This window comes from Hordeum vulgare, chromosome 1H (genome assembly GCF_904849725.1).
Source record: "Hordeum vulgare subsp. vulgare chromosome 1H, MorexV3_pseudomolecules_assembly, whole genome shotgun sequence".
Classification (NCBI taxonomy): Eukaryota; Viridiplantae; Streptophyta; class Magnoliopsida; order Poales; family Poaceae; genus Hordeum; species Hordeum vulgare.
In genome coordinates, this window is record NC_058518.1 from 22,306,851 (window position 1) to 22,334,250 (window position 27,400).

The 27,400-nt window shown below is 43.5% G+C and overlaps 2 protein-coding genes and 1 pseudogene across 2 annotated transcripts; 2 read left to right on the forward strand and 1 right to left on the reverse strand.

Moving 5' to 3' along the window:
* The first annotated feature begins 1,632 nt into the window (after positions 1–1,632).
* Positions 1,633–4,107, forward strand: LOC123405197 (MADS-box transcription factor 2-like). The gene is made up of 3 exons (XM_045098983.1): positions 1,633–1,738; positions 1,828–2,235; positions 2,569–4,107. The coding sequence occupies exons 2-3, from the start codon at positions 2,075–2,077 to the stop codon at positions 2,681–2,683; spliced, it is 276 nt and encodes a 91-aa protein (XP_044954918.1). The 5' UTR covers positions 1,633–1,738; positions 1,828–2,074; the 3' UTR covers positions 2,684–4,107.
* A 2,670-nt stretch (positions 4,108–6,777) lies between these two features.
* LOC123395850 overlaps positions 6,778–27,400 on the forward strand; it is a 64,034-nt pseudogene continuing 43,411 nt past the window's right edge.
* Positions 13,530–18,173, reverse strand: LOC123395660 (receptor-like protein EIX2). The gene is made up of 2 exons (XM_045090722.1): positions 13,992–18,173; positions 13,530–13,888 (listed from the first exon to the last, which is right to left on the reverse strand). Exon 1 carries the CDS (start codon positions 18,142–18,144, stop codon positions 15,178–15,180), a length of 2,967 nt encoding a protein of 988 aa, XP_044946657.1. The 5' UTR covers positions 18,145–18,173; the 3' UTR covers positions 13,530–13,888; positions 13,992–15,177.

Consider the following 27,400-nt stretch of genomic DNA (forward strand, 5'->3'; position numbering starts at 1 on the left):
CGCCCACATGCCGACAACCTTTCGTATCATCGTGCAGAGGTCAGAAAGGGGCTGGTTCTATTAATCGGGTGAGATGCAGGAAGAAAACGTTTTTGGGGCTGCAGGAGGTGATCAGAGTCCAACGAGGACCATCTGCTAGATTTTCGCACACAACCTCAACCAGTTTTTCATGGGAATATTCGGGAATCATGGCTGTCCTCAACCACTCTATCCTCTCATCAAACAATTGTCATCCCTCATAAAAATGGCTATCCCTATCCCATCCTGGAATAGCCACACAACCAAACGCCACCTGCATCAACATTATTGGTGAAAATGCATTGTATACAACAACAACTAGCAAGCTCACATAAAGCAAGGGAAACGTTTCCATACGACGCGCTGGCGGAACCGACCCGTCGGTCGGTCGCTCGCTCGCGCGGGCATGCAACATTTTTCGCACGCACGCGCTTCGCTGGTCAGGGAATGCAACTTTTATACCGCGTAAATTTGCTGCGACTACTGTTTAATTTTGCTACTAGCGTTTTTCATTTGTTACATCTGTCCACTAAAAAAACTGCATCCACGGTTGGTTGCAACTTGAGTTCGTTGGATTTTTGCTACAACCGACGTTTTGACTTTTGCTACAACCGACATCATTTTTTGCTGCAACCGTTCACTAAAAAAGTTGTATACACGTTCACGTAGATTTTTGCTACAACCGACATTTGACTTTTGCTATCACGCAGCATCAGCTTTGTTTTTTTGCGACGATTACGTAGTTATTTTTTTGCTACAATTTTTTTTGTTGCAACCATTGACGAAAATTGACTCATCGCGTCGAAATTTTGCTGCATCGGAGAAAAAATGTTGCATGAAAATCTAAGATGCGGACGCGCGGGGTAGACGGATCGTGCGGCCCGCGCGCGGTTTCGGCCGGCGCGCCGGTGCAGAGCACTGGCCTAAAACAAACTGCGACGAGATCCACTGCATTATTGGTGCAAATGCATTATATACGACAACAACTAGCAAGCTCACATAAAACAAACTGCGGCGACATCCACTGCATTATTGGTGCAAATGCATTGTATACGACAACAACTAGCAAGCTTACATAAAACATATTGCGCCCACATCCACTGCATTATGAGTGCAGATACAATGCATACGTTTTTTTTTACTTCTTTTCTAGCCAGGTTTGGAACCTCGAAAAAAACAGCAGCTCACAGTCTTCGGCAGCTTCCAAGCTTAGTGGTTTACTCTCACGCAGGACAGCACAAGATTAGGATTTTTGCTACAGAAACACAGCACCATGGCCGTGCCCGTATTAGGTGGCGTTTGGATTAAGGGCGGTGAAGGATTGGCTAAGCATATCCTCAACCACGTGGTTGGGGATATCCCTGATTCTTTTTTGGTTCACTAAGGTGGGATAGCCATTTTTTTTTGTTTGATGAGATAGCCATCTTTTTTTGTTTGGTTGGATAGCATTTTTTTTGTTTGATTGGATGGATATGAAATAAATCAGTTATTGTGAAAATGTTTTTCCATTAAAATATATCTATAAAGAAACATCCATGCACAGGTCAACACAAAGGTGCATTTACGGATTTAGCTACACATCCATGCATCCATCACGCATGAACACGCATGAAGTGCGACCAGTGGGACTATCCACGTGGCGATTTTACTGTACCCAAGTAACACCTCCCTCAGATGGAAGAGCGAACCCCTTGGAGCAGTGTCGACCATGGCACGCAAGGTAAAACGTCGAGCTCCTTCTCTGTCCACTCACGCGATCCCTTTCCTCTCCTAAAATTCTCTCCATTCCTTCCTCGGATGGATTTCTAGGTTGCCGCCGCCGCCGTCTCGCCTTCTTTCGCGTCTACCTCGGAGCTACCTCACCTCCTTGTTGCAAGCCGTAGCTGCTTGACCTCCTCCCCAGCCCCGATCGGCTTCCTACCCCTCCAGCGCATCTGCATCGGCGGAGAAGGAGGGGCGACAGCACCGCCGCCAGGAGGTCGACGACGAGGGTGTAGCCGACAAAAAGAGGTACCAGATCGCGAGCACCAACAAGCACCTCATCATAGGGCGCGAGATGGTCGATGACGACACCTCGTGGTTGGCCACCTTCAGCGAGCACAACGACAGGCAATTGAGGGACGCGCATGAGCTCTCCGTGCTCTGCGAAGCGAAAGTGGACCTCCTCGTCTTCGACAACGCCGGCAGACAGTTGGACTACTGCAGCACCAACACAAGGTCAGTCTGTTCCGTCGTCGATTTTCTTCGTCAGATGATATGTGTTTTTAATCCAGCTCTTATGTAAATCGCGTGGCATATTCAGATTAGGATTCATGGCCAGATTAAGATCTGACTGTACCCACGTCAGTACAAACACCCAAAATTTATACGTGTGATCGATCAATCACAAATAATTAGCAACTGATTGGTTATTATGCAATCACACACAACCTTTAAAGGTAGTTTTGATCAGTTGAAGCAGAATGCAACCAAGGTCAGGATATCTTTTACTCATATGGATTAAAAGCTTCTCCACAAGATCTGCGCTAAATAAAATTGTCGCCTTTGCAGCTACATGGAATCAGATACTATGAAGAAGATTTCCATTGAAGGCCTGGAAAGGTTCAGGGAAGTGAAATATTATCTCATTCTCATCATTGTCGACACCAACGGGAGCAATAAGTAGGACGCTGCGCTTTTCGAGGAAATGTGTCAAGTCGCTGAAGCAACGATATGTACACTATCATAGTCTTGTACTGTTATTGTTATCTTTTTTATTGTAATTTTCACTGACCTTTTTATGGGTTTCCAACAGCAACGTGATCTGGTGATGTTGGTGATGGATGGCAGCATAGGTCAGGCTGCTTTTGATTAGGCATAAGCATTCAAAGAACGTGCTTCACTTGGTGATGTAGCTGTCATGAAATTGTATGGTTATGCGAAGGGAGGCGGTGCACTGAGCGTGTTAGTATTACTCTTTACGTTCTTGCTCCTCATATATCTTCGGGGAACTGCTAATCACAAGGATTCAGTTGGAACCTCTATCTTGTATTTGATTATCTCATATTTTTTAACTCCTCCATGTGCATATGGTACACGTGAAACTTACCCCTGCAGCTTATGATAGGAGTAGGCCTTTACATTTAGAAGTATGATGACAACATTCTGAGGTAGAATAAAGATGTTGGAAGTGAGGTTGGTATAAATTCTTGTTTTGATTCTCTTTTGCCTTAGTGCATGCAAAAATTGGGAAGCTATTTGATGTTTAAAGCTTATAAGAACTTGCAGCCCTTTTAAATTATATTTATTGGTTTTATCGACTACAAACATTGTGTACATGCTTCGAAATATTTAGTCATCTCTGTCTTGCTCTGGATCTTATTGTAAAGGTTCATCTTGTTAGCTCCAAGAAAGAGATGTTAAAGAATAATCAAGTTCTTATCTTCGGCAGAAAACTACAGGATGATATAAAAAGATGGGTGAGAGAATATGAGCTCGTTGCTTCGTTAAATTTGGCCTTCATGTGGATAATTCAGCATCTGCACAATCGTTTAAAGAAAGGGCCCTCTGTATCTCTCATAGGGCTGCACATGTGAGCTATGCAAGATGTGTTGGACCACATTTTGTCAAATGGGAGCATCTACACAATCTTTGAAGGAAAGGGCCCTCCGTATCTCTGACAGAGCTGCACATATGAACTATGCAAGATGTGTTGGACCATATTTCGTAAAATGGGAATAATCAATATATAGCAACCGTAGCCTCCAAAGAATCTAAACTGGTATGATCTTTTTTTGCTGAAATTCTTCCACAAGGTTTGTAGGAAATTTAGTGAGCTTGCTTTTGTGCTCAAGTCTGTGCAACTAGGAAACAATGGTGTCTTCAAAAATTTGTACTCAGTGCAGATAATGTACAACATGTAGATTTTTAGAACAGTATCCTGAATTCTGAAAGTACAGGCTCAAAAAGACAATGGTGCATAGTTTTAACATATATTATGTATTTAGTGCACATAATAAGATAAGAATATGATCATCCATCATATTTATTTTTCACACCGCCATGCTTGAGGATATATACTATTTTACATGTTAGATACATTCACGACATTACTGTTATATGATTGTGATATATTTGAATTGTTTTGTATATCGACAACCCCAAATTTCTGAGTCGCGAATTCATTACCATGAAAAGCTCGGTGAAATGTCGGTGCATCAGGATTTAGATATCTGGCCCAATCTTCCCCTCCTGGACCCATGCTCCTGGTACATGAGTTCTAATGTTTGGACCTCCCATCAAAGATTTAGGTGATGTTTTAAGATATGCTACATTCACATGTTGCACATATACCTATTTATTTTCATTAATTTAGAGCAAGGTAGGTGTGAAGGCTACCGATTCAAGGCTCAACTAGAGCAAATCTTGATTTCGTACTTGTTTGTTTGATGTAGCATCTGAGACTGATTTACTTTTCTAGCCACTTCTACTTTGTAATTTCGGAATATTTGTTGTCATGTGCTTGCTTCAGCTTTCGATGTCCGGATGAACAAGATCTACCAGGTCCTGCATCATCAACTAACAATCAACTTCTCCATACCATTGTCCGTGCATGCCTTCTTGGTCCATCACGTATAGTTGTGCTTCACCTACCTTCCATTGTCAATCATATTTCTATTGCATACTAATGGTTTGATGCTGCTTACTACAATTGACTTATAAATAAGCAATTTTCTATCTAATGTTTTCTTCTTGATTTTGGAATAGCTGCATGTGTTTCTAAATACCAAATGTTTTCTTCTTACTTTTGCAAGAAGTCTTTTGACCCTCTTACTCCCTCCGTTCCTAAATATAAGTCTTTCTAGAGGTTTAACTAATGAACTACATACGGATGTATATAAACATATTTTAGAGTATAAATTCATTCATTTTGCTCCGTATGTAGACACCTAGTGAAATATCTTAAAAGACTTATATTTAGGTACGGAGGGAGTATTATGCATGCATGTTGATGATACTGAGGTTATCGGATTTCTCCTGCAAACTGAAATAATTCCTCTGTGCTTGCGTACCATGGAGATGGGCAGTGACCTATCAAAAAATGTATGTACCTAACCATCCCTGTCGTCATTTAAATATTATCATGATCTTTTACCTTTTGTTTAGCCTGGCAAAGGTCAAATTGTTTCTTCTTTTCAAAAAGTAATTTTTGTTTACGATTTTACTATAAGTTCACAAGTTCTTGATTATTTATAGCCAGCTCTGCCACACCAGGCTTCTCTGATAAGATTGTAAAAGGTTTATAGACTTAAAAGGTGCATTATACTAGAAAACTGAAAAGCTGTTTTTTGTGCTTCTGGTGCAGGAAAGTTGGGAGAACTTGGTAGCACACGTTGAGGATGATGTTACAACTCGCCCTGAACTACGAAAGCAAACTTATGATCAAACCTGATATGAGACTGTCAAATGGTTCAGTTATTGTGTTTGTGCTTGAAACAAATTTAATCATCAACAACATGACCTTATTATTTATTAATTTCATGTATGGTAATGTACAGAGTATATTTTGTTATTTATACTTCTATCTTTTAAAAGTTATAGGTCTTTACCATATTGTGTAGTCCTATGTACAACGAATACTAGCCTTGCCCTTTTGTCTATTGCTATGGTGTCTATCCTAGACCTGGTGACTCCTCACATGAGTCTTTGTTGCGCGACAGTTCATCATAAGAGTAGCAGAAGACGTTTATTGTTCTTAATGAATGTGTTATCAAATCGACTTCAGTCACATGCCTGTACATGAACTTGTGTTCATCCAAAAGTATCAAGTCGTAATTTATGGGACTGATCTTCTCCCAGCACATAAGCATCGAGGCTTTCACTTCTTTGAAAATCCGTTTTGCTATATATAATTGCCATCAAGGATCAACGTATACCCGTAGAAGTGCGTAAGCTAGATAAGTACGCACATGAACAATCAGGAGGTGTGCCAATGGCACGCCCCATCCACTAGTGCCCAACAACCATGCATGCCGTCGGGGAGCTACAGCAAACTGACGCCCCTCGTACAGGGAGCGCACATGGAGCACATGCTGGAAACGCCGCCATGCGCCATCGCCGCCGTGCTGTGGCTCGCTTCTGGAACCATCAACTGCCGCTGAAGTCCGGCCACCGCTCTAGCGTTTGATGAGCCGGCGTGTGCGCTGGTGCCCTTGCTCAGCTGCACGGCCACCCCGAGGCCCCATCCACAAACCAAACAAGTGGCATCCTTAGGAAAACTGGCTATCCCCAGCCCATCCAAGGATATATAACCAGTGAACCAAACGCCGCCTTAGAAGAGTAGAGGTGCTGGAAGAGCCAAAAGAGCTGTCGTGAGGCATTGAGGGGAGAGAGAGAGAGAGATAGGAGATGAACATGAGAGGGACAGCAAATAAGAGATGTGCTGCAGCATGATGAAAGCAGCGGAATGGTGATCATCACTATGAGGCTTTAATGCCGTGCAACCAATTCCCGTCGACGCGTCTATCGTTTCAATGCGTGAGGCTCCAATGTCAGCCGTTTATTGGGACACAGTGCCAATACGAGCACTATACCAGCTGGTGTATGCTGACAAGGAAAAGGTTCTACGGCAACGACGTATCGTAGTAGCACGAATCATGTGGGCACGAGTGGTTCTGATAACGACCTAGCGTGGCTCTACGTACACACGCGATTTACCGCATATAAAGTGCTTTATATAAAAAGATAATGCGATAAACCAATACAAGACTAAAAGTTGCCTAGCATGATGGATCACAGCCATCCAATCTACGTCAGTGTAGATATACAGACTTTCTTGTCTTTAAGTAGCTACTCTTAGAAGCTGAAGTTGCAACACACATCCACACACGCAAAGAGAAGGAGAGAGGGAGAGAGGGAGAGAAAGATGGCGAGCATGGAGAGTGTGGTGATCAGGCACCGGACTGTGGCGGTGAATGACATCTCGATGCATGTGGCAGAAGCCGGCCCAGAGGGGCAATCCAAGGGGACTGTGTTGTTCCTACATGGCTTTCCGGAACTATGGTACTCATGGCGCCACCAAATGGAGAATCTGGCAACCCGTGGCTACCATTGTGTCGCGCCCGATCTTCGCGGCTATGGCGGTACCACCGCCCTGTCCGACGTGGAATCTTACACTGCCTTTCATATCGTCGGGGACATCGTCGCACTTCTCAATACTCTCGGGCTCGCAAAGGTATGGTTTTTGTTCATAAGTGCTTGTTGAGGCCGGCCATTCTCATCTGCCGAAGGACTGATTATTTGATAAGCATGCTTGTGTGGTTCATAGCTACAAAGTTCTCTTTTTTTTTGAGAGGGGAGAGGGGAGGTGGGGCTGAGTTTTTTCGGGGTACATCAAGTCTATTCAGGCCTATCATTTTTGTGGTTGGAGGGTAATACTCCAACACTGAGTACTGATAGAGGTCATATGAACCACACAAGATTTATGCATACCTCCAACAAACGTTTAAATTTTTTTGCGTTTTCTTGTTTCCATATGCATTTGCGTTTTCGTTTTGCATTTCATATTTTTGTAAACTGAGCCGTGTTGTTGGGGTTTGTGTTTCGTTACAGCTGGGACGCCTTACCAGGCAACATGGAGTACCTCACTTCGCTCCATACACTGAAGATCCACGGATGCAAGAATATCCGGTCGCTTCCAACACTGCCCCAGTCTCTCAAAGGAGTTTGATATTTCTTACTGCGATGACGAGCTGATGAAGGGTTGTCAAACAGAAGGAGATCCAAACTGGCATAAGATAAAGCATATCCCCGAGAAGGATTTTGACCCACGCTTGTAAAGCCTGTAACCCTCCTCTTTGCTGCCTTTTTTTTCCGTGATTACTACAGTCTGTTGCTAACTCTGCTTATTTTTGTGCAGTGACGATTTAATCTCTGAAGAAGGCTCTTGTGATGACTCTGAAGAAGGCCCTTGTGACGACTCTGAAGAAGGCCCTTGTCACGTGTCTGAAGCCTAGCTACAATGTGATTGTTGATCCAAAACCGGAATGAAAGAAGGGAAGGTGGGTTAGGTTTGAGAGAGGTGGGTTCCAATTTGGAAGAGCCAGGCCAGGACGCCGGGGGTTGTGAGATTCGTGCGTGTTCGTCATATTCGTGTTTGCCTTTGCGCTGTGATTTTCAGAGTGAAACCAGACATATAAGGCTGTGCTGCTGCATAATCTGACCGTGGGCAGTATTACTAGCAGTAGTATTATTCAGCGCAACGAAATTCAGTAAAACTTGTCATCAGTACCAGTAGTAGTAGTTCTGATCTGTAATAATATCGTCCAGTTGCACTCTGAGTGGTACCAGTAGTAGTATTCAGTCGGGCTGAATTCAGTAAAATTATTCAGTACTGTTTCTGATCTGTAATAATGTTGGCAGTACCGTCGAATTTGATTGATTATGTTGGGCTACTTAATCAGTTGGGTATGTAATGCATGCTTATGCTTGTTCAGCACTTCGTCAGCCCACGGTATGCTTATGCTTATCAAGTTATCGCATCGCACTGGCTTCTGGCCTGTCGACGGAGATATGCAGCCTGTGGACAGAGATGCAGCCACCGGGGCCGTGAAGGACGATGACACACCGAGATGCCGCCCATCGTCTACGTCGTCAAGCCAGCCGTGGAGGTCAACAACATGGAGGCCACCGTCACCGCTCTCGTCCGCTTCGTCCAAACGGCACCATGGAGCCATGGAGGATGACGACATTGAGTACACCGTCATCAAGCCGGTGCCATGTAGTTGGACGGCAATGAGTTCTCCATCATCACTCGCGTCTACTTCATCATATGGGTCCGTGGAAGACGACGACATGAAGCACGCCACGAACGCCATCCATTGTCGATGTCGTCAAGCCGGAGCCATGAATGTCAACGGCACGGATACCGCCATCACCACACGCGCCCATTTCGTTACAACGGCACCGTGGAAGTCGACGACACAGAGCCCGCCATCATGCTGCCCATCGTCGATGCCGCCATGGAGGTCTCCATCACCGCACTCACCTATGCCGACATCGAGCTGGCTGAGATGCCACTCGCCGACAACGTCGTCAAGTCGTAGTTAAAGCGAAGGGTGTAGGGTTTTGCATGAGGGTTACAACCTCTCACGTCTTCATATATATATATACATGATCAGGGTGGTATAATTACATACGAGTCCCTACATGTAAACATATACAATATGTAAACTAAACCCTAATTTACATGCCCCCTTAATCTGAACTACATACGAGATTCAGATTGGTCCTGAAACGGTCTAGCATCTGCCGTGTAGCGGGTTTAGTAAACACATCCGCTAGCTGATCATCTGTTGAAATGAACCTCACATCCAATGCACCTGCAGCTACTCGTTCTCTCATAAAGTGGAAGTCAATCTCAATGTGTTTGGTTCGAGCATGAAACATTGGATTTGCAGTCAGGTAAGTTGCCCCTAAATTATCACACCATAGAATAGGGGTGCGTTGCCGTGTAACTCCAAGTTCTTTGAGAACTGAGTCTATCCAAATGGCTTCTGTCACTCCATTAGCTAATGCCTTATACTCTGCCTCAGTGCTGGACCTTGAGACTGTAGGCTGCTTCTTTGAACTCCAGGATATAAGAGTTGGTCCAACAAATATAGCAAAGCCACCTGTGAAGCGTCTGTCATCAACACAGCCTGCTCAGTCTGCATCAGTGAAAATACTGACTCCAGTAAACCGTGACTTGCGAATTTGAAGCCCTGTGTCTAGCGTACCCTTTACATACCTCAGAATGCGCTTAACAGCTTCCCAATGCACCTATGTAGGCTGAGATAGAAACTGACACACCTTGTTCACAGCCAAGGATATATCGGGACATGTGAGTGTTAAATACTGAAGTGCTCCGACCACACTCCGAAACCTGAAGGAATCACCAGTACCCATAAGTGAAGAGTTGGTCGACGTAGTAAGTGGGTTGGTCACTGACGCGGTGGCCAACTTGATTCTGGCAATTTTCCATCGGTCGAAGAGCAATCCAAATGCACGGCCGGAGGACTTTCCAATTCCCAGCTTTGTCGGGAGCAACTCGGCGAACACCGCAACACCAACACCTGCCCAAGCTACCGCAAAAGGTCCCGTTCCTGTTCATAGCAGCCCGACCTCCGTCTCTGGCATGCTCGGCGGGCCTTCCTGATGGCTGAGCTCGACGCCCTCACGGTAATTAATTACGCATCATACCCTTTTCACCAGCATGTCTGTAGTCTTCCGTTTCGGTTGCCTTTCTGATGTTTGATGTCGCAGACATGTCTCCTTCGTAGGCCGACGACACCCCGTGCACCCTACTCTACGACATCAAGGGCCAGAAGGTGGTTGTGGGAAAGGCAACCATCGTGAAGCCGAAGGACCGCATGTTCCACAACCGATAGATGCCCGATGGCGTCTTCATGGTTAACATGGCCAGTGTCTTAGCGGGCTTTGAGCATTGTCTCCTTCGATACCAGTCAGTGACGACGAGACCCCTAAGACGATTAGCGCATACAAGAATTGGTTCTTGACTTGACCAAAATCTCTTCTTCATCTCGAGGAGCCCAGTATCACGCAAACGCCAACTTCTCAAGAAGGTGTGAACACCACTCCACCTACCAAATTACCTGCACCTGTCGTGGCGGATGATGGTAGCGTACGACGCGAGGGAGAGCCTCCATTAGTGCTAGATCATGTCGCCCCCGCTGTCGAAGAAGCAAATGTTGATGATGACATGGAGGATGATAATGAGGACCCGAACCAGTATTTCAATACCTATGATGGATTGATGGCTCAGGACGCCGAAGACTCAGGGTATGGCCGTGGAGATGATGACTTGATGTTGCCTAATTTGCCAGAGCCGGAACGTCCTAAGGAGGAATGCAAAAAGTCTCTCTTCAAGCCATCCTCACAGGAGACGCCTCCAGATGCCGCCTCTACCCAGCAACCCCCCCCCCCAGGCCCGTCCACTGTTTAGACCGAGGACAGTGGGGTGGTGGTTAGGGAAGATATGGTGGGCTCACTACCGCCACCCCCAAGAAGCAAAGGAAGATACCGGCCATGAAAGGCCCTAAAGTCGCCATAGGTGCTTCAAGCAGCCATCCGACTCTGAAACCCCTCGTGGTAGCCAGAATACATGTCGATGGTAAGCAGCGTTTCCACATCGCCCGCGAGCCGATCCTACCTGCCAAAGCGCTAGATCACATACTGAGCAATGATCTAAAGAGACTCCATGAAGATGTGCTGGATAGAGAGAAAAGCCTTCTGGTCATGAAGCATCCAGGATACCCGCTTTACGCTGCTCATGTGCTGGGTGGGAAGTTGTACGTCGATACCTGGCCCACGAATCAATTCCTCCTGCGATTTGACTACATCTACAACATGTTCCACATGACCAAGCTAGATTTCCAGTTCATCCGCATGTATGCATTGTATCTCAACTCCATCATCAATATGGAGATCATCAAATATATCTGCGCCGCGTACCCATACTATATGCATGAGGGCTTCTTGGAAGTTTGCAAAGAGCATCATGACTATGCGAGCAAGTACCTCGGCGAATTCATGATCGATATGGTCAATCGTAGAGAGCTACTTGGAAGCAACATTGTGCGTAGGACAAGAATTGGAGACGAGATGATCTCCATTCCTCATAATGGAGAGTCAGGGGCCTATCTTGTTTTATGATATTCTACCTAAGAGAGGGTAGAGTAGGTCTTATGAGAGAGGAGTAGGTCCTAGGTACAATGTGTTATTATGTGCTACAATGTGTTATAGTTGATGATGATGAGGAGGAGGAGTTGTTATTATGACTAGTGATCAACTTTTGTTATATGATGTCTCTTACTAATTCAACTTTTGATCACTTTTGATCACTTTTGATTCATTTGGATGAATGAAATCCATGTTTCTTCCTCACAATGATATAATAATTCATCATGAACATAATGATATAACAACCTCTTAATTGGTACTATATCAAAATTTGTATCACGACGTATAAATACATTAAAAATTAAAAATAATGAAAAACCGATTACTAATAGCGCGGGTTTGCAAGAACGCTACTAATATTTGTCTTATCAGTAGCGCTGGTATGATATATGCTACAGTTATATGTCTTAGCAATAGCGTGCCTTACACGCGCTGCTGGTAAGTAATAGTTGTAGCGCGGTAACCCGCGCTACTAGTAGGCACTAAACCCGTGCTACTACTAGGCTTTTCTCTAGTAGTGGACACTTCTGTCTATTAGGTAGCTAACATAATATGAAACCAGTAAATTAACCCTCCAAAAACCCCCCAACCCCCATTCAAAAGAAAACCAACTCCGGCCAGATGCTGACGCGTGGATGCCATTTGGTCCCGGTTGGTGTGACCAACCGGGACTAAAGGCCCTCCTCCCTGGGCTCCCTGCAACGGCCACGTGGAGACCCTTTGGGCCCAGTTCGTAAGCCAACCGGGACTAAAGGTTTGGGCCTTTTGTCCCGACCCTTTAGTCCCGGTTCCAGAACCGGGGTTAATGGGCCTCTGGGACCGGGACAAATGGGCCTTTTTTCAACTAGTGGTTGTGTATGTCCATGCCCAAAGTTTGACGGCTCCCAAATATGGATATCACTCTAAATACTGGGAAAGAACAGTTGCTCCATGCTCTTGCTCACATGGATGATATTGAGTGTTGCATGATGCTCATGACCTTATGGAGGTGTTTGCATGTTCGTAATAAGTTAGTACATCACAAACTAGCTCCTCTCTTGGACGTCTCCTGCATATTTCGTCAGAGTTACCTTGACTCTTTGGTTGGCATTAAGCTAAACTATAACACTCACCCTTGCAAAGGGAAGATGATCCTATCATATGATATAGCTGACAACCTCTTGCAGGATTCCATCTTCAAAAGTTGCACCTGACTGGTATGCACCTAAGTATGGTTGTGTGAAGCTCAATTTGTATGGCCCCTATGTCACGGGTGGACAGACCGGTGCTGGTATGATACCGCGGATCGAAGTAGGGGCCATTGTTTTCTTGGCATGTAGGAAGTTGTACTCATGTCAATGCACTAGAGGCAGAATTGTGTGCTTGTATTAAAGGACTCTCCTTTGCTATCCAAAGGAGTGACCTTCCTTCAACATTGAGATGGATTCGATTACTATGTTTGCTATGATACATAGCCATGAGGTAGAGATGTGAGTCTATGCGTCCATTGTTAAGGCAATCAAGTACTTGGACGGACTCCTTGATTTTTGTATTACTCATGTAACTCGTGCCAAAAATGAGGCCAGCCATCGTGTGGCTAGTTTTGCTAGAATAGAGAATAGGACTATGACTTGGATCGGTTCGGGTCCTTCTGAAGTTTTAGAGCTTGCCCTTAGTGAGTGTAAAAATATTCTGATTGAGTAATACAAGTTTCACCCTTGTAGTAAAAGAAGAAGCAAAAAGGCTGAAACTGAGAATTTTCCAATGTATACAAGGCCCGTTTCACAAAAGTATAAGGAGGAGTGACTCACCGCTGATAAAACATATTTATTTTAAATTTCTGTTCTCATATTATTAATCTAAATATCCTTGTTCCATACAACCAAATCAAATTTAATTATACCACAATCAATTCTCACCGCTTTGGGTATGATCTAGCTATAGCTATAGCTCGTTGCATACAAATTCGAACGGCGAAATACCGCCGCGCCTCCTCAACAGTAACAATGGCAGAAGTGCAGCCGGGCATGCATTACACACTCGCCACCACGGCAGTCCGACTGGCACCACGTGTTGCACTCGACGTTCTGCTCCGGCAGCCTGCAACCCTTGTTCTTCAACCCATTGCCCCAGTCATGATGGTCTGTGCAGCAATGCAGTTCCTCCGACGACACTGGAGCAAAATTAATCATGCTCATCATCTAGAGTTAGTCACTAGTCAAATATTAAAGATCATGCATATCATCTACTCATGCACAAAAAATGATAGAACTTACTCGCTGAGGCAACCAGCGAAACTAGGATGAGAAGGGCCATTCGTGCAGCGACACGAGCCATGATCTCAAAGTGTGCTTCTCTCTCGGTGTGGGTCGTCTAACACTCGTTTGTCGTGCTATTTATATTCTCCGGATTCATGCCCTCGTCAATTCTGATTTCGGTATAATAAATGAACGGATTTGCTAAATATTGCACTTATACCATTGAATTTACGTGAAGATTTGTTGAGGTATTTTTTCTTTCCCTTTTTCTTTCCCTTTTTCTTTTCTTTTTATGTTGATTGAGTCACTTAGATGTGCAATTCTTAAGGCATATCTAGACAAACCCATGAATGAAATCTATTTAGTAGTATCATTACTTTTTGGCGAGATCAACCTTTACATGCATGATTTGCTATGATATGCTTGGGCAACCTTTACATTGGAGATATACTGCAGTATACTTATAAATCTGCTGGATTTCGTTTACATTGGAGAGAATCTGCCGGATTTCGTTTACCAATCACGCGCCAACCTTTACATGCATGATTGGTAAACGAAATCCTGCAGATTATCCATTGGAGATATACTACAATATTTTGTCGCCTTCAGTGATGTTGTTAGCAACGTCGTGATGAGCTTGGTGTGCGTGACGTCGAACGCTGCATGTCCGCCGAAGTTGTATACTCCCCAGCAGCCATGGGTCCACTAAGCGCTGAGAACGCCGCCGTCCAGGATGAGCAAACCGCCTTTTGGCGCGGTGAAACTGTATGTAAGGTCGTCTATGAACAAGCGATGGCGAGGAATAGGAGGACGGCCACCGTAGCCCACGGTCGTCATTTGGTAAAGCGTTGTAACCTCTGGGGAGAGGCCGCGTGGAATTTATTGAAGGGGACCCATAACTCTGGTCAAGAGATTTACATTGTTACAACCGACTCAAATCTCTAGATTAAGTTGGTTACTAAACTTAATAAACACCCAATCTAGATACGTGTAGGTTTATAAAACACCGTACACAAGTTACATGACTCTGGTTGGTACCATAACATCTAACAAGCACAACAAGCAAACTTTAACATTCAACCAGTAACGAGATACATTGACTTCACCTTATAGTGATGGTATTCTCAATGAGAAAGCAGGACACAGAAAATTAATATGTATACTATTAAGTTCTGCATCCTCCTTATTTGTGTAGCTAAGTAGCTTAATTTTCCCCAACGTTTCTGGACCATTTGTGCCAAGTAACAACAGAGATGACATAGACCTTGTCACATAACTTATCAAGTAACCTGAAATAAGTGTACCTCCATTTCTTCATGAACACAAGGCCAGAAAATACCATCCAGAGTCCTACCACAAACCCCACAATGAGGCTAAACAAAATATCCATTTGAGATTGACCATATTTATCCCATCTTACTGAATCTCCTTGAGTTGGTTCATCTCCAAGACATTGCTTTGGAAGGGGACGTCCACAAAGACCAGGGTTTCCAAGGTACATAGAAGCTGGATCATCTGTTTTAAGGGTATCTAGTTGACGCCCCAATGGTATTCTACCTGATAGACCATTATATGACAAGTTCATATAGCTCAATGATGCCAGATTTGATAAGCCCAAAGGAATTTCACCAGAAAGCTGGTTCTTTGAGAGATCAAGAGACTCGAGTGCTTGCAGATTTCCAATCTTGTATGGGATATTTCCGCTCAAGAAGTTTGATGACAAATTCAGGTTTATGAGTCCAACAAGAGAGCTAATATCTTCTGGGATTTCTCCAGTTAAACAGTTGCAGGATAAATCAATACTCATCAAATATACACTATTCTCCCTGTAGGCAAGCACTTGGCCTTTTATGACAACTGATAAACTATCATCAGTCAGCCCCATATTGTCGTACGACATCGCTCCAATATATTCTTCTGTGAAAGGATTGTTATCTGGATCTACAGCTTCATTAATGGTAGTCAAAGCTTTGAAGTTCACTAAACTTTGTGGAATATCCCCATAAAAGGTGTTATTAGCTAGGTCAAGGATGCGAAGAGCAAGAAGTCCGGTTATTTCAATTGGAATGTGACCTGAGAAGTTGTTCGATCTTAAGCGTAGCATGATCAAAGCTGCCATTCGATCACCAATCCATGCAGGTAGGTCTCCACTCAATTTATTTTGAGATAGGTCGAGGAAAAGAAGATTGCGACACCGTCGTAGGAGTGAAGGGAATCCACCTGAAAGACTATTGTTGCTTAGAAGGAGAGTACGGACTTCCAAACCGAAATGGCTTGTGATTCTGACCCTTGAAGTGGTGTTGCTTGTGTTATGCCATCGTCTCGGTTCTTTTCTGCCACAGTCAGGAAGTTGCCCTACAAGCTGATTGTTTGAAAGATCTAAGAGCCCCAGATTTGACCACTGACAAAATGACCTTGGAATAGCCCCGGTTATACAGTTGGAAAAGAGAACGACAGTCTCTAAAGATGGAGCTTGTGAATTTGATGGCACAAACCCACTTAAACAATTTCTGGAGATGTCGAAGAATACAATTGTTCTTGGTAATCGTGGTACCAAACCAGTTAGATGATTTGACTGGAGAAAAAGTACTTCCATTGACATGAAGTCCAAATTAGGTGGCAGCTCACCACTAATTTGGTTAAATGAGACATTTAAAAACTGCGCATCCGAAAAGGTAGTCCAGAACCAATATGGGATCCTATCTATGATACCTGCGTTTGAAATATCAAGAAGTACAGTGCCTTTTTGCGATCGCAGCCATTTAGGGAACCGGGGGCCCAAATGACAAGATGCAAACCTTGCCAATTCCAAGTTGAAGGGAGGTTCCCAATCCGAATCCACGATGACTGCCAAACCATCATTATCAGACAAGTCAATTTGTTTTAAATTCGTCAGACCAACAAAATGATCCTCGGACAACACACCAGTAAGTTTGTTAAACTTAAGGGACAAGTTGGTCAAATTTATAAGTGTCCCAATCTCCACGGGCACGGAACCTCTCAAGTTGTTGAAACTAAGTTCAAGCGTGTTTAAGCTGGATAGGTTTACAGGTGATTGTAATGTTGTCCCTGTGATGTTGGTCTCTCCCAAATAAGTCTGGACTTGCAGATTCTTAGAAGAACAATTCGGTAGCCTTTGAATTAGTTCTGATATGTCCCCATCGATGTTGTTCACTGCGAGGTCTAGATATCTCAAATTACAGACTTTTTTCAGAGTCGCCGGTATCATCCCTTTGATGTGGTTGTATGACAGGTCAAGGGTCTCTAATAATGTAAAATTTCCCAACTCGTGAGGAAAAGTTCCCCCTAATTGAGCACCGTATATGATTAGCCTTTTGAGGCTTGTTAAATCCCAAAGCCAATTCTTTACAGATGGACTGATTAAATGGTTGTTTGAGAGATCAAGTTGCTCAAGAACCGTGAGGTTATGGAGTAGGAGAGACGTACTACTATAATCATTAAGGCCACAATAATTGAGTTCCAACACAACCAGGTTCGGAAGCTTGTTTAGTGTCTGAACCCAGTCTACCGCTGCGCTAAGGTTCACACCGCCCATGTCGAGATGCTTCAGCGAGGGGAGACGGGCTAACCAAGAAATATCCATTGAGTATGTCATCATATCAGAGGTCCTACCACAGTTTATGTCAAGATATAGGAGTTTGGATAGGTTGCCTAGCTGAGGAGGCACTCTACCACTAAAATTCAAGGAAGATAGGTCAAGGTGTGTCAATCTCCCGAGGGAACCCATGAACTCTGGTATAGGCCTTCCTTCTCCGAGAACCATATTCCCGCTAAGGTTCAGATGCTTGAGATGGGGCAGAGCGAGCAGCGAAGAACTTATCTGGCCATGCAGCGAATGGTTACCAGGGAACCAAAAAGAACCGTAATCTTCTTTGATGAATTCGTTGTGGAGGTCGAGCTTGACGACGTGGCCTGTCCGGCTGTGGCACCTCACGCCGCCCCATTGGCAGCAGTCGTGGCCATGCCATGAGCCAAGGAGGTTCGCCGGGTCGCTTGTGATGGCGGCCTTGAAGGCGAGCAGCGCCGCCCTCTCTGCCGGGATGCAGCTCCCGTTTCCACTTCCAGCAGCGACGGCAGAGGCTGCTAGTGCTAGGGATAGGGCTAGGATGATGAGCATGTAGCTCGTGGAAGATGGTGGAGTTTTGGCCATTGCGATGTAGGTTTCGCCCTCAGCATCACCGGCACACATGATTTTAAGAAGGCGTTGTCGTCGGGTCGGACAAAAAATGAGGCACAGAAATTAAAAGGGATGTTTCCATTGGGGAGTACGTAGTGACTGCAGCTGTGGATCGCGATTTTCGTTGCATGTCAGCGTCAACCCGTCGGTCGGTCATCGCATGCTCAGCATCTGCCGTGTTAACAGTCAAGGACAGCGTAAACAAATTTCAATCAACGAGACTAAATTTAATCAACGAGACCACGACTTGTGGGTCGTCCCTAGTAGTCGTTAGGAAATAGAGTATGGATATGGACGGCAAAAGGAGACGGGGATCCGGGCTGTTACTACGTTTTTACAGGAATACACGAATGTGTGGTCTTTCATGTCATGCGTTGATCGATTGTTACGGACCTAGAGGTATGCACTGCACGTATACTTGTATGTAGGTACGGACCTAGAGGTATGGCTTCAGGAAGGACCAGCCGGTGCCGATGAGCAGTTCGAAATATTTTTTCTTTCGAAAATGCCCCTCGGGATCCGATATAATACATGTGACATCAACGTATTGCATCGGATCTGGACCGTCGAATTCCTCCGACGGACGGTCCATATCGACCGGATGCACTGTAAAATGACTAAGTATTTGGGTGATTTGTCTTTGGAGAGTGTTCGAGGAGTTGTGTGAACTCTTTTCTAGGTTTTAAAAAAAAAGGAGAATGACCCCCGATCTCTGTATCTGGGAGATGCATGCCGTCATAAACTCTTCTCTAGTGTGCAATATATATGATTTCTCTTCTCAGGAGAGTAAAATAAAAAAGAAGTACATAAATGCTGCTCAGCACTCGGTTCAGGAGCGAGCTAACACCATGGCTTTAGTTCATAGCGTACTGGTTATTGGAGAGTAGTGACTGCAGCTGGGAACGTGATTTTCGTTTTATGTCAACGTCAACTGCTCGGTCGGTCGTCGCATGCTCAGCATCTGCCGTGTTCACAGTCAAGGAGAGTGTAAATAAATTTCAATCAACGAGACCACGACTTGTGGGTCGTCCCTAGTAGTCGTTAGGAAATAAAGTATGGATATGGACGGCAAAAGGATAGCCTCTCTTAGAATAAGTTCAAGGAACAAGCAATCACAACATGATGACGACACCGAGATTTGTTATCGATGTTCAGCGAACTCGTCTACTCTCCGGGGCAATGACTACGGGCGCTTCTCACCGAGATACAACAACACCGGCCATCCGGGCGCCGGCACAAGCCGCCGACTCTCCCTTTCGATCCTGTCGTTATCTAGTCGTCATAGGTTACAACATGGGTGCCTCCTCATATATAAGAAGCCAAGGGTACTACGTGTCCGACTATAACACTACACGTATCCTAGCCACACTACAACACCAAGTCCATATGTAACCCAACTCGTACATAATATTCGACACAACTCTAACAAACTCCATCTTGGCGAATATTTTTTACCACTTTGAATTTGTCCACGCGTCAAACTTCCATGTATTCCGGACTTGTGTTTTCTTCTTCATAGCTTACCGAGAGCTACCCGACGAGTCTGCCCTAGACTCGCCGCCTCCATGGGAACCGTCCCGCTACTACTCCTGCAACTCTAGTCTCCATGACTCCACGTGCAATAATGTTTCCTTGCAACTTGTAAAGATGCGAGGACACTCCAATCATCACGGTCACCTCATCTTCCATAATTTTCATGGTCTTTGATATCTAGCAAGGACGGCTTGCAAAAAAATTTAAAAAAGAACCTGAGACCACTAGTAGAAAACAGGGTCACCGTTCGGCCCTGGCCAGCCCATTAGTCCCGGTTCTTCAAGAACCGGGACCAATGGGGGGTATTAGACCCAGTTCGTGAGCCCAGGGGGCCGGCCGGGGCCTCGTGGGCATTGGTCCCGGTCCGTGTGGAACCATTTGTCCCGGTTCGAGCCACGAACCGGGACCAATGGTCCTCGCTGCTGGCCCACAACCTTTAGTCCCGGTTCATGCCACTAACCGGGACAAATAACTTGCCTACATATATACCCACCGCCGTGGCAGGGCACTCCACAGTGCTCTGTTTTTGTCGAGCCGGCGAGGGGAGGGCATTTGGGTGCTCTAGTTCACCTCCTATGCACATGAGGTGTTCGATTAAATGCCCGAGCCACACTAGTTAAGCTTTCTCCTCTCGAAACTCGACCTCCGAGCTCCATTTTCAACGAGACTCGTCTAGATTTAGCGGTCCATCACGCCCCGTCCCCGCCCCGTCTTTACCGCCGTCGATCGCCCGCGCCGATCTCGTCGCCGGCACCACCGTGGTGAGCCTCTTGTTCTTATCTTCTTTCTGAAAGAAAAAAAATTCTTACTTCAGATAGATACTTGTCTAATTTTCTTACATTTATTATTCCTTGTTATTATATAGTGCGATGGTTTTGGTATCCGCCCCCGTCGGCCCTCGTCCTGTCTATGATTCAGATGTGGTATATATTATCTTTTCATAACTATTTGGTTCATTTATTGTTTATGACAATTATGATGACCAACGTGACATATATTTTTAATCTAGGAGGTATGTGAACTGGAAATTCCAACCCACCTCGAAATGATTCTCGAGAAGTTAACTTTGGTTGAAAAACAAAACAAATACTTGAGGGAAAAATTGAAAATAATTGAGGATAAGAATATGGAAATGGATTTGCATGTTGCCAAGGTCATTGACGATCGCAAGATGAAGATCGATGCGATGCGGTTGATGTTGGGGAACGTCGCATGGGAAACACAAATTTTCCTACGCGCACGAAGTCCTATCATGGTGATGTCCATCTACGAGAGGGGATTTCCGATCTACGTACCCTTGTAGATCGCACAACAGAAGCGTTTAAGGAATGCGGTTGATGTAGTGCAACGTCCTCACGTCCCTCGATCCGCCCCGCGAACCGTCCCACGAATCGTCCCGCGATCCGTCCCACGATCCGCTCCGATCTAGTGCCGAACGGACGGCACCTCCGCGTTCAGCACACGTACAGCTCGATGATGATCTCGGCCTTCTTGATCCAGCAAGAGAGAGGAGAGGTAGATGGGTTCTCTGGCAGCGTGACGGTGCTCCGGAGGTTGGTGGTGATCTAATCTCAGCAAGGCTCCGCAGAAACGCGATCTAGAGGTAAAACCGTGGAGGTATGTGGTCGGGTTGCCATGGCAAAACTTGTCTCAAATCAGCCCTAATAGCTCCATATATATAGGAGGATGGGAGGGGAGGCTTTCCTTGAGGCTCAAGGAGCCCCAAGGGCTGCGCCACCAAGGGAGGAGGAGTCCTCCTCCAATCCTAGTCCAACTAGGATTGGAAGGTGGAGTCATTCTCTCCTTTCCCACCTCCTTTTTTTTCTTTTCTCTTTGATTTTCTATCTATGGCGCATAGGGCCTTCTTGGGCTGTCCCACCAGCCCACCAAGGGCTGGTGCGCCACCCCCAAGGCCTATGGGCTTCCCCGGGATGGGCTCCCCCCCCCCCCCCCGCCCCCGATGAACACCCGGAACCCATTCGTCATTCCCGGTACATTCCCGGTAACTCCGAAAACCTTCCGGTAATCAAATGAGGTCATCCTATATATCAATCTTCGTTTCCGGACCATTCCGGAAACCCTCGTGACGTCCGTGATCTCATCCGGGACTCCGAACAACATTCGTTAACCAACCATATAACTCAAATACGCATAAAACAACGTCGAACCTTAAGTGTGCAGACCCTGCTAGTTCGAGAACTATGTAGACATGACCCGAGTGACTCCTCGGTCAATATCCAATAGCGGGACCTGGATGCCCATATTGGATCCTACATATTCTACGAATATCTTATCGTTTGAACCTCACTCCCAAGGATTCATATAATCCCGTATGTCATTCCCTTTGTCCTTCGGTATGTTACTTGCCCGAGATTCGATCTCGTTTACCGGCAAGTCTCTTTACTCGTTCCGTAATACACGATCCCGCAACTTACACTAAGTCACATTGCTTGCAAGGCTTGTGTGTGATGTTGTACTACCGAGTGGGCCCCGTGATACCTCTCCGTCACACGGAGTGACAAATCACAGTCTCGATCCGTACTAACTCAACGAACACCTTCGGAGATACCTGTAGAGCATCTTTATAGTCACCCAGTTACGTTGCGACGTTTGATACACACAAAGTATTCCTCCGGTGTCAGTGAGTTATATGATCTCATGGTCATAGGAACAAATACTTGACACGCAGAAAACAGTAGCAACAAAATGACACGATCGACATGCTACGTCTATTAGTTTGGGTCTAGTCCATCACATGATTCTCCTAATGATGTGATCCCGTTATCAAATGACAACACATGTCTATGGTCAGGAAACCTTGACCATCTTTGATCAACGAGGTAGTCAACTAGAGGCTTACTAGGGACAGTGTTTTTGTCTATGTATCCACACATGCACTGTGTTTCCAATCAATACAATTATAGCATGGATAATAAACGATTATCATGAACAAAGAAATATAATAATAACTAATTATTATTGCCTCTAGGGCATATTTCCAATAGTTGAAGATGGATTTAATGCGCTTGAAGATGGATGAAATGCGCTTGAAGATTAGGAATATTAGAAAATATGCCATTGATAAAGAGGCTTGGTATCATTATGCTGTTCGGTCAATTGTTACCTTACTAGCGATTTTGATCGCGTTTGTTGTTGCATTTAAATGTTTTACATAGTTGTATGTTGTTTTATGAGAGAACTTTGTGTATTTATTTTTCAATAATAACATTTGATCACTATTGTGCTTTGGTTTTAATGTGATGATGAACTTGTATTAATTTGGTCATTTCTCTATTCATTTTGTTCTGCAATGGTTTTTTTATATATACTTAATTTCATAATAGAGATGAACCGCCAATGGATGTACGGTGACCGACGCACTTTGGAGTACATTACAAACCGGGACTAATGCCCGAGTCGAAAAGGTTCGTAAATTGATGATGTGGCTTTGAATGGTGCATTTTGAACACAGAAAAACTATGGAGTTCAAATAAGTTCAAAAAATAAAATCCCTTTGTAACAAACGAGTTTCCGTATGAAACCCTGATAATTCGAAAGAGATTGTCCGTTTTGTACACGAAGTGCATCCAGTTTTTGCCGTAACCCTCTCAACTTTCTCGCACATGCTATGTGGGTGAAATGATGATACCATGCCAACTTGGAACCTTTTCAGAGTTCATTTCGAATGCTTTTCAATTTCATGGTCTTATAGCTCAAAATAATCAGTAAATGCATGCAAAATAACAAATGAAGTCAGAAAGGGTTGTAAATTGATGATGTGGCTTTGAATGGTGCATTTTGAACACAGAAAAACTATGGAGTTCAAATAAGTTCAAAAAAATGAAATCCGTTTGTAACAGACGAGTTTCCGTATGAAACCGTGATACTTCAAAAGAGATTGTCCGTTTTGTACACGAATTGCATCCAGTTTTTGCCGTAACCCTCTCAACTTTCTCGCACATGCTATGTGGGTGCAATGATGATACCATGCCAACTTGGAACCTTTTCAGAGTTCATTTCAAATGCTTTTCAATTTCATGGTCTTATAGCTCAAAATAATCAGTAAATGCATCAAAAATAACAAATGAAGTTAGAAAGGGTTGTAAATTGATGATGTGCCTTTGAATGGTGCATTTTGAACACAGAAAAACTATGGAGTTCAAATAAGTTCAAAAAATAAAATCCCTTTGTAACAAACGAGTTTCCGTATGAAACCCTGATACTTCGAAAGAGATTGTCCGTTTTGTACCCGAAGTGCATCGAGTTTTTGCCGTAACCCTCTCAACTTTCTCGTACATGATATGTGGGTGAAATGATGATACCATGCCAACTTGGAACCTTTTCAGAGTTTATTTCAAATGCTTTTCAATTTCATGGTCTTATAGCTCATAATAATCGGTAAACGCATGCAAAATAACAATTGAAGTCAGAAAGGGTTGTAAATTGATGATGTGGCTTTCAATGGTGCATTTTGAACATAGAAAAACTATGGAGTTCAAATAAGTTCAAAAACATGAAATCCCTTTGTAACAGACGAGTTTCCGTATGAAACCCTGATACTTCAAAAGAGATTTTCCGTTTTGTACACGAAGTGCATCCAGTTTTTGACGTAACCCTCTCAACTTTCTCGCACATGCTATGTGGGTGAAATGATGATACCATTCCAACTTGGAACCTTTTCGGAGTTCTTTTCAAATGCTTTTCAATTTCATGGTCTTATAGCTCAAAATAATCAGTAAATGCATGAAAAATAACAAATGAAGTCAGAAAGGATTGTAAATTGATGATGTGGCTTTGAATGGTGCATTTTGAACACAGAAAAACTATGGAGTTCAAATTAGTTCAAAAAAATGAAATCCGTTTGTAACAGACGAGTTTCCGTATGAAACCGTGATACTTCAAAAGAGATTGTCAGTTTTGGACACGAAGTGCATCCAGTTTTTTCCGTAACCCTCTGAACTTTCTCGCATATGCTATGTGGGTGAAATGATGATACCATGCCAACTTGGAACCTTTTCACAGTTCATTTCAAATACTTTTCAATTTCATGGTCTTATAGCTCAAAATAATCAGTAAATGCATGAAAAATAACAAATGAAGTCAGAAATGGTTGTAAATTGTTGATGTGGCTTTGAATGGTGCATTTTCAACACAGAAAAACTATGGAGTTCAAATAAGTTCAAAAAAATGAAATCCCTTTGTAACAGACGAGTTTCCGTATGAAACCCTCATACTTTTAAAGAGATTGTCCGTTTTGTACCCGAAGTGCATCCAGTGTTTGCCGTAACCCTCTCAACTTTCTCGCACATGCTATGTGGGTGAAATGATGATACCATGCCAACTTGGAACCTTTTTAGAGTTCATTTCAAATGCTTTTCAATTTCATGGTCTTATAGCTCATAATAATCGGTAAATAAATGGAAAATAACAAACGAAGTCACAAAGGGTTGTAAATTGATGATGTGGCTTTGAATGGTGCATTTTGAACACAGAAAAACTATGGAGTTCAAATAAGTTCAAAAAAATGAAATCCCTTTGTAACCGACGAGTTTCCGTATGAAACCCTGATACTTCAAAAGAGATTGTCCGTTTTGTACACGAAGTGCATCCATTTTTTGCCGTAACCCTCTCAACTTTCTCGCACATGCTATGTGGGTGAAATGATGATACCATGCCAACTTGGAACCTTTTCAGAGTTCATTTCAAATGCTTTTCAATTTCATGGTCTTATAGCTCAAAATAATGAGTAAATGCATGCAAAATAACAAATGAAGTCAGAAATAGTTGTAAATTGATGATGTGGCTTTGAATGGTGCATTTTGAACACAGAAAAACTATGGAGTTCAAATAAGTTCAAAAAAATGAAATCCGTTTGTAACACACGAGTTTCCGTATGAAACCGTGATACTTCAAAAGAGATTGTCCGTTTTGTACACGAAGTGCATCCAGTTTTCGCCGTAACCCTCTCAACTTTCTCGCACATGCTATTTGGGTGAAATGATGATACCATGCCAACTTGGAACCTTTTCGGAGTTCATTTCAAATGCTTTTCAATTTCATGGTCTTATAGCTCAAAATAATCAGTAAATGCATGAAAAATAACAAATGAAGTTAGAAAGGGTTGTAAATTGATGATGTGCCTTTGAATGGTGGATTTTGAACACAGAAAAACTATGGAGTTCAAATAAGTTCAAAAAAATGAAATCCCTTTGAAACAGACGAGTTTCCGTATGAAACCCTGATACTTCGAAAGAGATTGTCCGTTATGTACACGAAGTGCATCCAGTTTTTGCCGTAACCCTCTCAACTTTCTCGCACATGATATGTGGGTGAAATGATGATACCATGCCAACTTGGAACCTTTTCAGAGTTCATTTCAAATGCTTTTCAATTTCATGGTCTTATAGCTCATAATAATCGGTAAATGCATGGAAAATAACAAGCAAAGTCAGAAAGGGTTGTAAATTGATGATGTGGCTTTCAATGGTGCATTTTGAACACAGAAAAACTATGGAGTTCAAATAAGTTCAAAAACATGAAATCCCTTTGTAACAGACGAGTTTCCGTATGAAACCCTGATACTTCAAAAGAGATTGTCCGTTTTGTACACGAAGTGCATCCAGTTTTTGCCGTAACCCTCTCAACTTTCTCGCACATGCTATGTGGGTGAAATTATGATACCATGCCAACTTGGAACCTTTTCAGAGTTCATTTCAAATGCTTTTCAATTTCATGGTCTTATAGCTCATAATAATCGGTAAATGCATGGAAAATAACAAACGAAGTCGGAAAGGGTTGTACATTGATGATGTGGCTTTGAATGGTGCATTTTGAACACAGAAAAACTATGGAGTTCAAATAAGTTCAAAAAAATGAAATCCCTTTGTAACAGACGAGTTTCCGTATGAAACCCTGATACTTCAAAAGTGATTGTCCGTTTTGTACACGAAGTGCATCCAGTTTTTGCCGTAACCCTCTCAACTTTCTCGCACATGCTATGTGGGTGAAATGATGATACCATGCCAACTTGGAACTTTTTCAGAGTTCATTTCAAATGCTTTTCAATTTCATGGTCTTATAGCTCAAATTAATCCGTAAATGCATGAAAAATAACAAATGAAGTCAGAAATAGTTGTAAATTGATCATGTGGATTTGAATGGTGCATTTTGAACATAGAAAAACTATGGAGTTCAAATAAGTTCAAAAAAATGAAATCCCTTTGTAACAGACGAGTTTCCGTATGAAACCCTGATAATTGGAAAGAGATTGTCCGTTTTGTACCCGAAGTGCATCCAGTTTTTGCCGTAACGCTCTCAGCTTTCTCGAAGATGCTATGTGGGTGAAATGATGATACCATGCCAACTTGGAACCTTTTCATAGTTCATTTCAAATGCTTTTCAATTTCATGGTCTTATAGCTCATAATAATCGGTAAATGCATGGAAAATAACAAGCGAAGTCAGAAAGGGTTGGAAATTGATGATGTGGCTTTGAATGGTGCATTTTGAACACAGAAAAACTATGGAGTTCAAATAAGTTCAAAAAAATGAAATCCCTTTGGAATAGACGAGTTTCCGTATGAAACCCTAATACTTCAAAAGAGATTGTGCGTTTTGTACACGAACTGCATCCAGTTTTTGCCGTAACCCTCTCAACTTTCTCGCACATGCTATGTGGGTGAAATGATGATACCATG

What these genes read in the sequence shown, in the direction of transcription:
- LOC123405197 (XM_045098983.1), top strand. Translation starts at nt 2,075, where the DNA reads ATGGTCGATGACGACACCTCGTGGTTGGCCACCTTCAGCGAGCACAAC. An exon ending in TACTGCAGCACCAACACAAG is followed by an intron (nt 2,236 to 2,568) that starts GTCAGTCTGTTC and finishes TCGCCTTTGCAG; the next exon opens with CTACATGGAATCAGATACTA.
- LOC123395660 (XM_045090722.1), bottom strand. Translation starts at nt 18,144, where the DNA reads ATGGCCAAAACTCCACCATCTTCCACGAGCTACATGCTCATCATCCTA.